Genomic DNA, 18,046 nt, shown 5'->3' with positions numbered 1-18,046 from the left:
TTTAGAAATTAATCATGAAATATTTTTTGATTACGTCAACAAAAAAATAGTCAACTTTTATTTAGATATCAGTTAAATAGTCAATATTTAAGAAATTTGATGAATTGGTCATTTTTGCACCAATTTCAATAATGTTATGGATATTTTTGCCTTTTCTCTCACTTAAGGCTACTAAATGCTCTTGCCCAATAATTTTGTAAGTATTTTTGTCCCTTTTTTAGTTCGCATCAGCAAAGACTAACATTAGCAAGCACAGTCAACATTAAACATCGGAAACTGATGGTGTTATGACAAAGTTAATGATTTAATTACTTTTGTACCAACTCTGATAATATTAAGTATTTTTATCTTTTTTTTTTTTACTTTAGGCTATTGGATGTTTCTGACTAGCCACTTGATAGGTATTTTTATATCTTAATCCAAAAAAAAAATTTGTACTGTTGTAGTCTGATAAAAAGTCTGCTATACATATAAAAACATGGGGAAAATATATGTCTTATATGATTCAATAAAAACTTCAAAATACTAATGAAATCTAATGTGTAAAACTAAGATAATATGTTATTACATGCAAGCACTACTACAAAATTATGTGTATTTTTTTTTTCCTGAGCAAAAGAATATATGTAAATTAACCCAACAACCTGGGTATTCTACGTCAATAAAATTCAAAACCGACGGCAAAAATGGTGGCAATTTTCGTAGTTAACCAGAAAGTTTTTTCCAAATCTAGTTTTTACCAATATAAAAGTTCACTTTTCACGACTCTTAATTTTACATCCCTCACAAAGGTGACGTAAAAAAATCTACTATGACTAATGTGTGCGTGTGTATTAAGTCATTCATATAGAAGTGAAGACGAATGTGTAAATAGTAATAAAAACAAAGTATTGTTGAGAGGAGTAATTGCAAGGTGTTTTTGGAGTGCTGTATGATTTAAAATCTTTCATAAAAATAATGGAAACCAAGTGCTGCAAGGTTTTTTTTTTTTTTGGAGTGCTGTATTTTCATACAGTGGACGTGGAATTTTTTTTTAAAAAAAAAATTGTTGTGTGAAGCTTTTTGACCATGAAATAGTTGAGTGAAACTGAAAAAGGTGAAATTAAGGTATTAATTAATGTTTCGTTAGATGCGTTTGGTGAAACACAGTTGGGATGATATGAGGATAAGAGTAATTGACAAATTAACCAAAAAAAAGTATTAAACTACAAAAAGCAGAAAAGGATTCTAAACTTTAAATTCTCAATTTCTCACACTGCATTGAGACATTATACCTCGAGGGTTATTCCCACGTCATATGATGTTCTGGAAATATTTAGGTGAGTCTCTTGTGTAATTTATAAATGGTAGAGCTTTATATAAATTTTATATAATTAAATGATAATTAAAATATCGCTTATAGAATCAGCCATACTTAAGCAGGAATTTACCTAACTATACCATTCAACCAACTTTTGAGGGCCAAGAGATCTCTCGGAGAAATAATGCTCCTGAAATGAGATTTTAGATTCAGACTCATATTTATGAGTAATAAGAGTGTTTTTCTCTAAATATTTATGGGAATATGCGTTTGTGAATAGTTGAAGAACACAATTATTTTTAACCCAAACTTTCAGTTCTGTGCATTATTACCTTTTCGTCCCAATGTTTCCTTAATAACCAACACCCTAATTATGTGCAAGAAAGCTACGCATTGGTCCACTGTTTGCCCGTGATTTTCACCTTTCTTATGATTCAAACCTTTCTCCTTTCTTTCTGAAAAAAAGCAATCAACCTTATCCTAAATTGTTTATCTTAATTTGATTTTTCAAGAAAAGAAAAGCAGAGAGTTGCAAATATATATATATATATATATACACACACACACATAAACTATTTTAGCTGAAGAAATTTCGTCATGGGTTTTAATTAATCTAGCGAATCTGAAATAATATTTATTGCACATCCTTCAATCCCCTAGTTCTTCCCCATGCATTGTAGTAATATCATGAATAAGGGTCAATCAATGTGAATTTTAATATTTAATATTAAAAATATTAAATTTTATAACAAATCACACCATTTTATGAGTCATAACTTTATTTTTTTGATCGAGATTTAAACTCAAGCCCTATATGGTACAAGATAATATATTTTTACTTTTTATATATGGATATGAGAATAGCATTTTATCGTGATCAGTGATTCATTGGCTCGCAAAAACAAAAACAAAAACAAAAACGTTCCATTTTCAACAGTATACTATATATCATTTCATTTTGAGCAATAATTTTCACTTCTTTCAAATTTATCGATTTTCTGTTTTGATTTTCCAAATATATAAATCCTAACTTGATGTTTTGATTCTCTGTTTTCTAGAAACTCGACTCACAGATAGCAGTAGGTCAGGTTCAACATTTTCTAAACAACAGCTTTCTTAAAACCAAACTTATCCGATCATTTTGTAATTGTCATTAAATCAAAATTAAGCATACAATCTTTAAGCAATTTGAAAATTCAACTATTGCATGTATTTTAAGTGGTGAATGGTGATGGCTTGAAACGCTGTGAGACGGAGCTGGATGGCCTATCACCATAACTACTACTATTTTCATAACTCTCCTACACATAAGTTATAATAAGTGTTTATAATTTTATAAGCTCCTAATAAATATTTTTTTAATGAATACTTTTAATTTCCACAGCCTTCGATTTAGAATAAAGTTTTTTCATAAACTCTCCATTAACATTAATTTCTTATCTATTTGAAGCTAGTATAAATGACCCTCATATTATAGCGAATCATGAAGGAGTGATATAATTTTTTATTGAAGTGTTCTCTTTTTTTCCGTTGGCTCCTACGCTACACTAAGATCTCAATGAACAATATTTTTATCACTCACTAAATTACATGATAACTTCTTCAACACACCTCTCACTCACACTTGCTGCCACCCAACACCACATATCCACGACACACGCATGCTACAAATAATTCTCCAAAATCGGTGGCTTCATTCCAGATTTCCCTTACCTTCTTGTAATTATGCCATTCGCGGCCATGCATTTGTTTCCCCATTACCCTAGAGTTTTCTATAGTTTGTAAATTATCAATGAAAAAGAGTCTAGAAATATGAAATAAATCTAGCCATCTAGGATAAATACGTAGTATGAGGGGGAAGAATCCAGAAAGAAAGAGTGGGGGAGCCGGTGTTATCTGAGCACTTTCAATATCCCAAGAGAAAGAGAAACAAATATTCTGGTTCAGGTGTAAAATAAATTAATGAATTACGTCACAGAGTGAAATCCTAATGAGAATTATATAAAATGAAAAGGCCCATTAGATTGAGAATCATACCTAGAACTCATTCATGCAAACTGCAAAGCACTTGCACTTCATTACACCAAATATTATTTCTCGGCTACTACAAACGACTTACAAGCAGCGAGTCATGTCTTGGAGAATTGCATCACCTGGGCAGAGATTTTTTTCAAGTGAACTATTTCACAGACGTTAGACAACAACATGTAGTATTAGCTGAATGATAACTCATAAATTACTTAATGGTGAAGTCTCAATGTATCTTATCTAAGGTTATTTAGCGGAGTTCTTAGCTGCAGTAACATCAGTTCAGGATAGTAAACAAGTGCATGTAGAAATTTAATATAGTACACACATCTACACGACGAGTTTCGTGAGCAGCATAATTGGTAATAAACAACATGAATATACACGTGGGTGAGCTAGAAATAGCATGGAAAGCCAAGGTTTCCTCCATGTGTTTCCATGCAATATCACGTGTCAAGTTGAAGCCTCCGCTTCCAAGCGTATTTTCTTGGCACCTTTCTCTTCACCATGGTTGCCAGTAGTTCCAACCCTGTTTTCCTTGACTTCCATTGAACATCTCTTGTAAGGTTTAAACCCTGTTCGACTAGCCTTCAGCTTTCCTTGTCCAAGCCCTATGGTTAGCAGTATCTCCTCCTCATTGTGTTTTTCAATGAATGACAGATTTTTCTCCGCTCCTCTACAGTCAGAACTGCGTTTCTTGCTGTTGTCTAGTTTATCATCCGTATTATGCTTGTTATCCTCAATTTTCTCCATCTGATGATCCGGATTTGTCAAGTCATGTGGGGGAGAAAAGCTCTGTGGCAACACCTCCCTTGAGAAGAGAGCCTGAAAGGCCAGCCTTCCCTGATAATAACGGTGATACAATGATATGAGAATGGAAAGCAAGAAATGAATTTATTGCATTAAAACTTCTTGGGGATCAGAAACCACAATACCTCTTCAGAGACCTCCTTCCAAGAATCAGGAAGGCAGCTGGCACTTCTAGCACGACGATTTCTGGAATCAATAGCTAATCGGTTTGCATCAGGTTCTTTGTTTTCCTCTTTCCCTTTCTCATCCTTCTCTAGTGCGTCTGTCTCAACCTCGCTGCTAGAGGTGGTATTAGAACCACATGAGGAACGGTCAACCTGTTTTCTGCCTTTCATTTTGTTAGGGTCAAGGTGCTCAGAATTTGCTTTGCTCTTCTCATGATCAGTAGCTTTGATGAAGCATTCATCTTAGCATCTCCCCTTTCCTCTGGCTCTGATGAAGAAATTGCTGGTGACTTAGAAGCTGAATGTTGAGCTTGAAGAGCATCTGCATATTCTGGATCCTGATTTTGCAGGGGAGTCCGAACAGTAGTTTCACCACCTTGCTCTGTTTTGGCTGCCGGTATTTCACCATTGTCCGTTGATGGAACTACTGCAGCTGATGCGGCGGACAAGGAAAAGCAGAATGGAAAGGGGCACACAAAGGAAGAAGTCCATGGGCTGCCCACCATGCAGTTGCAGCAGCCACAGTAGCAGCTGCAATAGCTGCCATATTTGGAGGAGAGCCAATTTGCCTAGATGGAAAGGCTCCTTGCAAGCATGCTGGAGAATCTGCAGAAGCTTCTACATTTGCATAGGGCCAAAACGTAGCAGCAAAACTTGCTGCAGCATGTGCTGCAGGGTTTTGAAGCAGGGTGGAGACAATAAGGCTTGAAAATGTGGAGGACATTTGAAGAAATGATTGGTAGTGATCTTGATTCTGGTGAATTTGTGGGAATGGGGGAGGATAAGCAGGAAATGATTGATGAATTGAAGATTGTGTTGAGTTATTTTGACTTCCACTTGCATTTGATGCAGCTGCATTTGCGAAAATATTAGGTTGCCCGTTAACCCCACCCATGGGCTGAAACATGGATTCTGGAAACAACATACCCTGGGAAGGATTTTGAGTACCTGTTCCAATTTTCCCATCAAGAACGTGCACATGGACATGTCTAGGGTAGTTATGATTTCCTTGCATCCCTTCTATTGTCAAAGCACAATTGAGATAATCTGTTTTCTTACTCTGAACCGATTTTGCATGTGAAGCATCAGAATCTTCCAACTTGGAAGCTTTACCTGTGCCATTACTCTGTTCTGTGCGTTTCCCTTCAGCACCTATTTCCAACTTCTGATTTTCTTTTAGCTCAGTGGTGACAAAAGATTCATCTGTTTCATCCCGGCTTATCAATTCTTTTGCTGAGGGTATGAACTCCCTTAAGGTGCATGGACTTCTCAGTGGCACTGACATTGAATTCTTGTCTGCTGATGTAACTAAGGAACAGGGTGCCTCCTGGCAAATGGCAAATATTTTAGAGCACTTATCGTCCTTATTTTCTTTTACAGTGATTTGACTTATATATACAGTATGTTTTTAATAAAACAGGAACAATTATTTATTGTTCTGAAAGGTAAAATCATCAGAGATCGAGAAAGATTAAAAAGAAATATTAACCTCTGGATGTGGTTCCTTCTCCAGGTCCAGTGCTGGTTTGCAGTGTGAAGATGAAACCGGCACAAGTTTTCCATTCTTTCCTCCACCATGTGATGTCTGGGCACAAGCACTAGTCTTCCGAGGATAAGGATTGTTTGGTTTTCTTTTGGGGCGTGGAGGAGGTATGTCTATGTCAATAGATTGTCCGATTGGAACACCTTTTACAAGGGCCTCTTTCTCCAACTGGAAGTGAAAATAAATAGTAATAGTATTCTCAGCAAATGAAATTTCAAAAGCACTAATAGGACCGTTTGTGCATTAGCTGTTATGTGTGTTTTAAAATGACTTCTTTTGAATTATAAATAGTCAGATTAACACTGACATTTCAATGCATTCTTTAGCTGAATGGACGATAAACTAGGTATACGGTTTTTTTAATCAAAAACTACCTTACATGAAAGTCAAACGAATGAAAACATTTTGAAACCTTCTCCACTCAAGTTTGGAAAAAAATCAACTGATTTGTAGTCAAGGATCATCCATACGAGTTGGAGGACTGAAAACTGATAGATGTTTAATGAAAAAAGTTGCACAACAATGTTGCTGTAGACTACAATGAGTAGGAAGCTATTGCCGTCAAGTTATTAATGCCAGAAGCTACATTGAATAATCACTATAAAAGAGTAGGGGTCAAAGAACAGTCCCCAGAACTTCATCATTCATGACCATATGATCTAATAAGGTTTGCAGAAACTGCTTGCCACTGTTGAGACAGCACAGAAATTGCTAAGAGATTTGAGAGGAATCTAACTTGTACCCAAGTTTGTACATCTTAGAAAGTAAGCATAAATATCTACTGAATCTTGACCTTTTCACAGAAACTATTATTGCAAGTTTAAGAATTTACTCAGTTTTCTGATCAGGAAAAAAAAAAAAATATATATATATATATATTCTTGCTATCCTTATTAGATCATACCAAGTTGCTGTGAATTTATGTTCTCTCTGTACTTTAAGCTAAAACAGTTTTCATGCAAAGGGATGTGTTTATGAGATATATATATATAGAGAGAACAATTCCAAGACCTTCTAAAATCTTAAACCTTTGAGACAGTCAGTTGTAAAATATATCTGATTACATGTCATAGCCCAAGATGAACCGCTATAGAAATACTATCTCCTTCTGATGTTCCTTATTGCATTTCAATCTAATGCATCCTTCTTTCACATGCTTAACTTGAAGACCAATATAGAAAGTAACTACCTAAAAGACTGTTCTGGCGAGCCCCGCAGTCAACTCATCAAAATTATTTTTATTTACAAGTTCTATCATCTTCATTCAGCCATTTCTCTCTTATGTAACCCAATGCTGCATACTTCCGTGTAAAGGTCTGATTCTATTGTGCAGAATATGTGGACTATAGCAATTCCTCCCTGCTAAACTTCAATTCATCCCCGATCCAATTAATTCATTATATAAGATGAATTGACTCTTCATTTTCTCCCTTTCCCTTCATTTTCTCCCTATAAACATGCAACAATGACTCTTCTTCTTCTTCTTTTTCCCTTGGGGTGAGGGTTAAAATGACAAGTTGACAAAAAGTACCAAAACAGGCACACTTCATTTATATAAGATGAATTCCATATAGTCAGCTCGCAGTTTTCTTTGAGGTGACACATTCAGAGACAGTATCCAGATACTAGAAATTTCCCTCACATCAGAATCCCATAACTTCAATATGAGACTCAAATCTCATACTTAGCATCTGGGATCTAACAAATCTGCAGCAACATTTCGCCACATTACAGGTTTTATGCATGATTAATTCTTTCAGACATTTTTCACATATAACTTTCAATAAAAAAGTTTAGAAAGATTCCTTTTGTGGATGGATTTTATAGATTCTAGACCTGATATATTTCTACCATTGATTATAACCTCAACTTTATTTAATCAATGCAATAAAGAAGTTAACAAAGATTCCTGTTTTGTGAATGGATTTCATAGATTCTAGACTTGATACATCTCTGTTATTGATTATTGATTATTACATCAACTCTACATGTTCAATGCCAGCAACAGATTATTCTGTTGAATAGAAATTTAAGGAAAGTTGAATATGCTTTACTTTCAACTCCTCTGTTCTCAAGCAATGAAACAAATCCAAAAGTCCTTCAATGAATTCATTTATTTTGTCAGGAAAAAATCCCAACTTTCTAAATCACTCGTGATTCTTCAAATGGAAGTGATAGAGGAAAGTTGCATATCAGCCGGAGCCATTCACACAAAAAATAACTAGATGGCATCTTCTTTTAGCAGTATAAACCCTGGTTTTAATGTTTTTCATGGGTGACAGGTAAGCCCATTAGAATCATAACTTATTTATTAGGCTCCAAGCTGACCTATTAAAATTCCTATTAGGCTGTTTGCATATTAATTCCATTTGATCTCATGTAAGATCAACCATGAAAGGCCGCATTCAGAGTTGCAATGGTACATCATAAGTGTATACACAGACCTCTACACTCATCAGAATTATGGTAAAAATGGATTTAAATTTTTTTTCCTACCTATTATAGCTTTGGCACACAATAATATTCTACAGATCCAAGATGGCATGCATACGAGCACCACCAAACAAAAAATGGGGGGCTGGTTTGACCAAGCAATCAAATAGACTACTTGGCCAAACCAGCCCCCCTTGATTAAAGTGGGAAAATTATTAAAGCATTTTGCCACTTGTTCAGCTTTAACTGGCAATAAACTTTATACATTTAACTTAAAGCTCCTTAATCCTGTTATAAAGAATCTACATTCTTCCATAATTAAATTTCAGCATCTGTCAATATGGAGAATGAGAGTAAACATTAACTTATTTGCTCCCGTATTCTTAATAACAGAAGCCTTCTCAGCACTCAAATTTCAGCAACAAGTGAAATGACTTCCTTGAATGCTTTAATGTCTTTCTGTATGCTTCAATTCTGCCAAAGCAACTAGCCTAACTGTTATATTTATTAATTTAGTACTATGATTGATCTTTTTATTTTAACATCAATTAAGGTTACTTGTAGAAAGAGGGGATGGGATTATGATCTCAAGGCCTACTCTGAGAGGAGATGAGGTTGAACTGAATTAATGAAATTCTGTTTGCACTTTTTGCTTCTTATAAAACAATGTTTGTTTCTGAACATCTTGATCACAACTGTGGATTCAATTTAAGCAATCGACCCTAACTTTTTTCAAAACTGAAGACGCCTAAATAACAGTTAAGTCAACACATTTTTAACCCTAGATTGATCCCCAATTCTATATAGTTAAAGCCTTAAGCATAGCACATAAACCATATGTCAAAAAATGTAGGGCCTGTGGCTGAGATCTATTGTTACATAAGCTAATAAGGTGAAGCCCGCTTTAGTAGTCTCAGTAGTTGACTTGCTGAATGTGAGCCACAATTGCAGCATCAACAAGAATCTCAGTCTATTAACAAATTAGTCTACTTAACAAGTGCTCCAATTCGGTCACTCAAACTTCTGTTTGTTTCATTTACTCATCAGAACCCTTATAGTAATCAAGCAGCAAAGTAATCAGAGCCCTGATCCTCTTCATCTAAGCCAACAACATACACGTATAGACGAGTCAGTGCTCTTTTGTTTCTCATTGTATTTAATAACAGTAAGATCTGAGTTAATATGGTTATGTGCTTGACTAAAGGCTTATGATACAATTCCACTCTCTTCATTTGACAGGTTTATCTTCCAGTAGTGGTCATTTGATTCTGGACTGTGATCAAATCACAGCTAGCGAACAATCCTCTAAACTCCTTAATTAAACTTCAAATTATTTTATTCAACCTAATCCTGCTGCCTGGCATGCCAGCATCCAAGTCCCTGAACTCCAACCATCCTTTTGGGTGCCAAAGATTATCTTTCATGACCATAAGTCAATATTCAGACCATATGACTTAGGAGCCTCAAAGCCTTGGAAGATATTATTTATTATTTTTTTTTTTTTAATGTGAATTGATAAACTTTCATTCAAAATATGAACAAAATACAACTAAAAAGAAATCAGAATAAGCAAGAAACTTTCATCAATCACTGCCTTCCAAAATAGTGGGGGGTGGTCATTTATTAATTTGGAAGCCAACCATATTTCTCACTAATCTAACTGTCACTCTACTGATGTGTCACTGGATTTCAATGTAGGGAAATTTCTTCTAGTTCACTTGAAGCATAGTCAAATTACAAAAACCTCCCATGACATCACAATGCTGTTAAGTCTTGTTAAAGAGTTACTGGAACTTTGCATCAGGTTCTCTAGTTTGAAACATTTTATTAAAAAAAGAATAATTTAGGTATTTAAACAGATTAGAAATTTTTTATTTTTACTATTATACTATCCTTCAGGGTGTGTTATGTTTTCAGGGGAAATATATTGTACAGTAAAATTAACAGCATTATATGGAAGGGAAGTTTCTATAATGCAACAATAACAAGAAGAAGCCTTATCCTACTAGGTGGGATTGGCTACATGGATTATATGACACTATTATATTCTATCATTTATTAAGCATTTAGAAATATTGTTAATTAAAAGGTCTCGCTCAACAACTTTCAAAAGTGTTCTCTTTAGCTTTCTTCTACCCTTCTTGACAAGGCTCAAAATTATCTGTTCCACTCTTCTCACAGGTGCCTCCTTTGATCTTCTTTGTATATGTCCAAACCATCTCAAACAATTTTCTACCATTTTTCCTTCAATAGGAGCGACGTCCAACTTTTCCAGTATTCACTCATTTTAAATTTGTCTTTACATGTATATCTGAACATCTATCTCAACATTCTCATCTTTGCTACTCTAACTTTATTCTCTTGCTATCCCATTAAAGCCTAACATTTACTACCATATCATATTGCTGCTCTTATAGCAATTTGATAAAACAAGGGAAGTTTCTATAATGTGGCAACAAATTAAGGGAGCCAAATTTAACTGTATAATCAAAGGAGGATGCTACTACTACAACAAACCTTATCTCACTAGGTGAGGTCAGTTACATGGATTGCATGATGCCATTATGCTCTATCATTTACCAGCCTTTTAGGAATGTTATTAACTACTAACATGTACCATATGTCTTGGCAATAAATGCTCTCGAATTGGGTGACTAAAATCATCTTTAACTACCACTACATAATATAGAGACCTCGTTACATATTTGCCTTAACTGCTTTCTTGCCCTCAAAAATTGACCTAGAAGGGATCAAACAAACGGCACAACTACTATAGAAGTCTTCAATTATTGTTCCAATAATCTCACATGACAACTAAATGAAATACATGCAAGAGAAATGTTACTTGCACTACCTTCTCTCAAACATTTCCAAAAACTTCCAAGTAAGTCTATTTTGCTAGTTTTCCTAGAAAGATGGAAAGTTGATATTTTAAAATCCCACATTATATTTCCTCCATGTTAAGTAGTAATCTTTCTAGAAACTACAAAAATCAATCCCAAAGTTTCAGAGCTTAATTTGGCCAACACAACACGCATCTCCATGGATGGACAAAATAGTTATCATCCTTACAATGATGGGACCCAATCTACCTTTTTTCAAATAGTATACATGTCGCATGCCACTGACCTCTATTAGACCTATAAATGATGGCACCACAATTGGACACGGATTTTAATTAACTTTCAAAGGTGATTCTTGTAGATCTATGAGAATATATCTGAGCAAACGACCATTTTAAATCACAAATACTGAATTATTACAATAAATCCCATAGCTGCTAAAAACTCAGAGACAAACCCATCTATGCTTCTATCACTAATTAGAATGACACAAGATTTTGATATCACCTTGGACATGTGCTAGAACCAAAACCCTACAGTCCTCATTAGTCCTTACACCAAAACTATCACTGGACAAACTCTGCAGTTTGATGTTTTCAAAGCTAGCAAAAACCCTCATTTAATTACTTAACCAACATGAAATCAGAGATATGAGCATCTATCAAGCAGATCCTAGTAATAAAAGATTTATCTTCACAAGAGAAGGACTGGTTTTAAAATTGATATATAGTACCACCAAATGATTCCTAATTCAGGTTATTCTGATTATATCTGTAAATTGGCAGCTTTGATTATAAATTATGCCAACGGTACATTGTTATCTGAATCATAATAGCAACAAGAACGGAGGAAAACAAGGGAAGATGAATAATCACCAAATTACTATTGAGATACACTCAAATGCAATGACTGAAAACCTCTGACAGATACTAAGCTTTGTGTAGGTGACTAAAACAGCCCTAATCCCACTGGCATGAGTAGTCCAATTTTAGGACTCAAGATATCATCCTTCAAGTAGGAAAAAGAGAAACATAGTTCAACGTATTTATAAAATTTTCCAAGAGCCAAATACCTAAACCCTAAATTCCCAGAGAAGTCAAAATTAAATCTACATCTAAAATTACAAATACACCAATACATAATACAATAGTTGCAAAAACTTTTCATTCGTTTATCTTCATCAACTAACACCAGAATATAAAAATAAAATAAAAAAGTTGTCTATCTCTCCATTCCTTTCTGTTTTCTAAGTTGCATTTATCAAGGTCAACTAGTAAAAGTTTAACGTTCCCAGCCCGTTGCTTGAAGTATCATCATCTAACAATCTAGCAAGCCTCTTTAATAAGTTTCCGTGATTGTCTCAAAAGAAGATTCAAGGTTTTACTTTAGAAGTGCCACTGTTTCCACAGCAATTGAATTTCAACAATACAGATCTCCATTTTGTTAGAATTATTTATATCTGAATTTTGAGATTTCACTGTAGTTTCAAGCCGACCGATCCAGATACATTTTTATTTTTGGTACAGCTCAATGGACACTTCCATTGGTTGAAGTGAATCAAATAATTCAACAGCAGATAAGGAGAAAGCATGAGATCGATCAAGGAACCAAACTTTTAACATATTAGCCAAGATGAGGAAGTACGCATTGACCTTTGAAAAGAACTTCTGTGCATGGCTCCTGATTTGCACAGCAGTCTTTGTTCCTATATGCTCTGCACGGCAAAAAGTATTACACCAAAAAGGGAGGAAGGGGGAATACAATTTAAATTAACAGTACATAAAGAAAGATAAAATTTCCCGACAGAAGATTTCAAAGGAACAAATCAGTACAACTTATAAGTCGACAGCTCTAATCAAATTTCTCCATATGAAGAAACAAACAAAAGGATAAATATGCATAATGTTACCTTCTATGCGCTGCCATGCTCTTCCATAGAGCTTTAGCGCTTCTAGGAACTTATCATGCTCCTCCTCTGTCCATCGTTCTCTTTGCTTTGTGATTGTATATGGTTTTCTTGTCTGCAAGCGCCAGCAATCTACTTAGACAGTATCATAATTTTCTAATCCTCTAGCAGCAAATTATTGCAGCTTCCGAATGCATTAAACTCACTCCATCTATAAGAATTATCAAGAACTATTTATCCCAATTAATGTATAACTCTAAATATCCTTACCTTAACGACCACTTCTTCTCCAGAAGAAGTATTAAACTCGCTCCATCTATAAGAATTGTCAAGAACTATTTATCCCAATCATCGATGTATATCTCTAAATAACCTTACCTTAACGACTACTTCTTCTCCAGAAGAGTATGCGTCCATTACAGGGCCTGTGCAGCTGGCGCTGCTTCAGATCTTCCCTGACCAGCAGTGGATAAAAGGAACACCTCCTTTCTTCTTTTGTGACATGGAACACAGTAAATAGTAAAGCCGTGGTGAATGTAATAAGAAGCTGATAAGGCGATGCTACTGCAAAAGAAACAAAGGAAGAAGAATAGGTAGAGATCCGTCTCTGTTTCGTATCAGAAGCAATAAGCATTCAAGTTCACATGCACCCAGGAAAAAGATACATATTATGTAAATAATCAGACAATATTAAAATTTTAAGAATCCACCGCAATAAGAAGACGCTTGTCCGAAAGAATAAAAGAAAGTTCCTTAATCAGAATCCTCACCAAAACGAACTCGACAGCGCCAAAACCTTTAAAACCCGGAAAACAAAGAGAGGTGAAACACAATTAGTATCCAACAACTATCTTTGTCCTCACTTCATAATACCGTCACCGTAAATAATTATATGGTGACTAGAATATCAGCCCTCGTGTTTGGTTGCCGAGAAAATGTAACCACAAAGCAACTCAAAATAAATCATTCAAATTTGAAGAATTGAGTAAATGATATATTTCTTTACTAAATCCAGGTTACAGTGAATAATAAGGACCAAATTGTTGAAACAAAATAGTTATGCAGCTTCTTTCTCGGGAACCAAAAGGGAGGTAAAAAGGGCGAATGAAGGAGGACAAAGAGGGAAAATAAGAGAAAAAGGAAAGTTACCTCTAAACAAAGCCATGGTGATTAAGAGGACTATGAGTCTGGGTGATGAGTACGATCATACATATGAATTCAGCCGGACACTGGCCGGGGAACCCATTTCAGGCAATGGCGAATCAGAATCTGACGGCGACTTCGAATCGGAGAAAGATAGCAGTAGCAGAATCAGGAGAAGCAGGAGAAGAGTTCCGAGTAAAGGAGCTGAACCAAACCAGAAACCAGAAACAAACTCCAAACCAAACAGGCAAACAAGCAGCTTCCGAGAGTGCGGAGAAATCTCAGCCACTATAATTTCTTGTGGATTTATTTTTATATTTTGGTGTCATAAATATTAGGGGCTGTTCTTCGTTGAGGCAACCAAGGCTCCTGAGATGGTGCCAGGTGGCGATAATTTAGTGGCTGGGATGGTAGCGCCTACCTTTGCACTTTTCCCTTATTTTTTTCCAGCACTTTCTTTTTTTTTTAATTCAATAATTTTTTTAAAATTTATTTTATCTTCAAATCTCATCCACAAGCTGGGCAAACGAGGGCAGAGTCCGTAAAAGCGTCGCCAGCTGTAAGAGGGTGGGCCCCCCCGATTACGTGGCGAAACGGCACCGCCTGTATCCGGTCAGCTAGCGCCCGCAGCCTGGGAGTTAGTGGTCTAAGATTTGGCCACCTCGGCGACAGGCACTCGGGAGACCGGCACGTAGCGTTATGTTTGAAGGTACTGGGCGCACCGCACGGGGCCCTTTATTAGGGGCTTTCTCCATATAATTTATATATTTTTTAATTAAAACAATTTCAAGAAGTAACAACACAATTCTCCAAAAAGTAGGGTCTAATTGAAAGCCTGTTTTGAGAATAATTTTTTATTTTTTAAAATAAGAAAATAAAAAAATTTGTTTGATAACATACTTTTAAAAAGTTTTTTAAAGAATAAAAAATAAAATATTGTTTTGAAAAATAAAGAAATGAAAACAACTTTTAAATGTTCTATAATTATTGTTCTAGAGGACAAGTAAGAATAAAAAAACACCTATTTTTATTATTTTTATTCTCAAAACATGTTTTACAAAACACCAATTCTCAGAACAATAAAATAAAAACAGCTTCAAACAGCCCCGTAGTTTTTCTCGAATAAGCTTTCTTATGGGTTGTATTAATTACTCCGTTTTCCTTGTAATTCAAAAAAAAAAGTAATCTTTCAAAATATTTTATATATTTATTAAGTATTTTATATAAGTGTCTTAATAATTTTAATATATTTTTAAAAAATATTAAATAAAATATAAGTATAGTTAAGAAATGATTATAAAAACTGCTCAATATTTTATATTTTGATTAAATATAGTTTTTAAGAGATGTTATATATCATGATTTAAATAAAATATATATATATAATAAAAAATAATATTCACAATTTATTAAAGGTTTAAGACTTAGCTAAAACTGGAGGCACAAGAAAATTATTGTTTTCAATTATTCCTATAGTAGGTAAGACTTATTAAATGTTAACATTCGAAAAATCTATATCTGGGAAAATAAGCCAACAAGTAGATTGAAAAAATGCCTTCCTCTAAACAAGTTATCATTTTGTCAACCTAACATGTCATATTTTAATGAGTTGGGCCCGTTGGTGCAACCTATATTATCACCTTTTAGATTCAGAGAATTCAACATCTCTCAATCTGATTCTAATCTAACCACCTATCATTGACATGATAAAATAATAGATTGGCCTCTAACCTCTATGTTTTATATTTCTTTAGTTACTGGGTTTGTATGCGTACTCATCATTTAGATTTATTGTACTTCTTTCCCCTCTAAACTTATAGTTTATGTTTGGTATAAAGGAATGAGATAATGAGGCTGAAATTGTGATTAAATAGTCCTATTTTTTAATGTTTGGTATGAAGTAATGTACAATCCAATGTTAGTACCAATCCCACCTTTTATAGAATTACCTAATACCACCTCCCTCATGATATTACAAAATCAATCCAAAGATTAATTTTTTCAAGATAAAAATGACCTCCGACCTCACCAGTCATTCATTAGTCATCCCCCTCTCTTTTGATAAGCATCGGTCATGCCCTCTTGATGCGCCATTCCCTTCTTCGTTCTTACCATGCCTCCATCTTCTTCTATCTCTGGTTTAATGTCTTGGTCAAATCTTTAAGCCTTCTTAAACTCCATTTCCTTGTCTTCATCTTCAAACCCAAGTCAACGGTGCCAAAGGGAGTTCAAGAGTCGACCAAATTCCATCATTATTTTCCTTAGTTTGAGAGTTGGTAGATTCCATTATCATCTTGCTCAATTTGATTCAGATTAATTTGAATCATGTCTTAGAACATCAGATGGTCTAATTTAAAAATAACCACCCTCTTAGTCAAATCTTCAAGCCTTCTTGAACTCTATTTCCTTGTCTTCATCTTCGAACCCAAGCCAACAACATTAGCGTTGGCAAGAGTTTGAGAGTCAGCCAAATTCGATCATCATCTTCCTCAGTTAGAAAGCCCATATTTGATTTGAGTTTGTTATGTTTAAGAGTCCAGATCTCATGGCCGCTGAAGAACTAGGTCTACTCCATCGCTTCCAAGTCGTTAGACAACTTCCAAGTCATCTTCAAACCCAGGTTTGCTCCGTCAATTCTAAGTCATCAGGTAACTTGCATTGTTTTCTTCATCAAGATTGACACTAGTGAGGTGCAGACAAAGCGAGATCGAGGAAGGTGATCGTGGGGGGGATGGGCATCTCGCTATGTAGAAAATGGGCTTTCAAGCTACAATTTTTTTTATTAATTTAAGGGTGTTATAGTCTTTTAATAATGTATGTTTAATTGTAAGATAAGTATTACATGCAATTATTATTTTATACCAAACATAATTTTAAAGCACCAACTCCAATCTCAATCTCAATCCCTCTAATTTCAAGTGCTTATACTAAATAGGGCCATAAAATTACCAATAATTTCTTCATCAACACTAATTTCTGGCCTCTTGGTCAAGAATTTTATATTTAGCTTAAAACTCCTTTTCTTTATTTATAAGTTTGATTTTTTTCAAAAAAAAAAAAAACTGTACTCATTGTTTTATCATATGTATAATACTTCCTCTTATCCTTTTTACAGGGTAGAGAGAAAAGGATTTTTTTTGTTATATTTATAAGTCATATAATTAAACTTTCATCACAAATTACCTCTTTTACCCTCCATTAAATATTGAAGAGAAAAAATATGTTATTGAAATATATATATATATATATATATTTAATAGGAGCAAAGTTGATGACTTGTTAAATTTTAAGACAAAGTTAATAAATTTTAATGTTTTTCTTAGTATTAGTGAAATATGTTAAAAGTGATTTATAAATACAACTAAAGGAGTACTAGTACATACTTGATGTGTGGTTTTTCAAAAAAAAAAAAGAACCTTTTTTTGTTTTTTGAAGCGCTGTTGGCTGGGCACTTGGGTTTTTGTGTGAAGTATTTGTTTCTTGAGGTGTTAAGGAACAGATGTTTGTTAGAGTACCGCTATAATTGTTAGGGCGCATGGTTTGTTGTTGTGCGGTGAAGTTTAGCTGGCTCAGGTAATTTGTAAAATACCACTTGATGTTGATGAGGCCAATTAGTATTTAGTTGCAGAGCGCACTTGATGAGGTATGAAATGCCACTTGCGTGTACTGAATCTTGTCATTTATATCTACGTCCACGTTGATAGAGATTTGATCCTCTTTGTGTGGTTTACCAGCAGAAGAGAAAGGGACAAAAAGATGAAGGTTCCAACTATTCATAAATACTAAATTTTGACATTTAATATTAAAATTTAATTGCTTTTTATTCCGTCACTCAATATGGCTTATCAAAACTAATTTAAATCTCCATTGTATGAA

The 18,046-nt window shown here is 34.5% G+C and overlaps 1 protein-coding gene across 1 annotated transcript; it reads right to left on the bottom strand.

Annotated features, from left to right (window-relative positions):
• Positions 1–3,513: 3,513 nt before the first annotated feature.
• Positions 3,514–14,436, bottom strand: LOC129296595 (protein LHY-like). Its single transcript, XM_054935178.1, is given in 11 exon segments — positions 3,514–4,171; positions 4,264–4,524; positions 4,527–4,741; positions 4,744–5,154; positions 5,251–5,629; positions 5,792–6,013; positions 12,774–12,835; positions 13,031–13,142; positions 13,406–13,591; positions 13,798–13,823; positions 14,177–14,436. Coding segments are annotated over 9 exon segments (2,091 nt in total). The 5' UTR covers positions 13,445–13,591; positions 13,798–13,823; positions 14,177–14,436; the 3' UTR covers positions 3,514–3,781.
• Positions 14,437–18,046: the final 3,610 nt, after the last annotated feature.

Source organism: Prosopis cineraria, unplaced genomic scaffold, assembly GCF_029017545.1.
Source record: "Prosopis cineraria cultivar Desert tree isolate PC_DT_omini unplaced genomic scaffold, ASM2901754v1 PC361, whole genome shotgun sequence".
NCBI classification, from domain to species: Eukaryota; Viridiplantae; Streptophyta; class Magnoliopsida; order Fabales; family Fabaceae; genus Prosopis; species Prosopis cineraria.
Note: the sequence above shows the minus strand (reverse complement) of the source record. Positions and strands in the feature narration are given on the sequence as shown.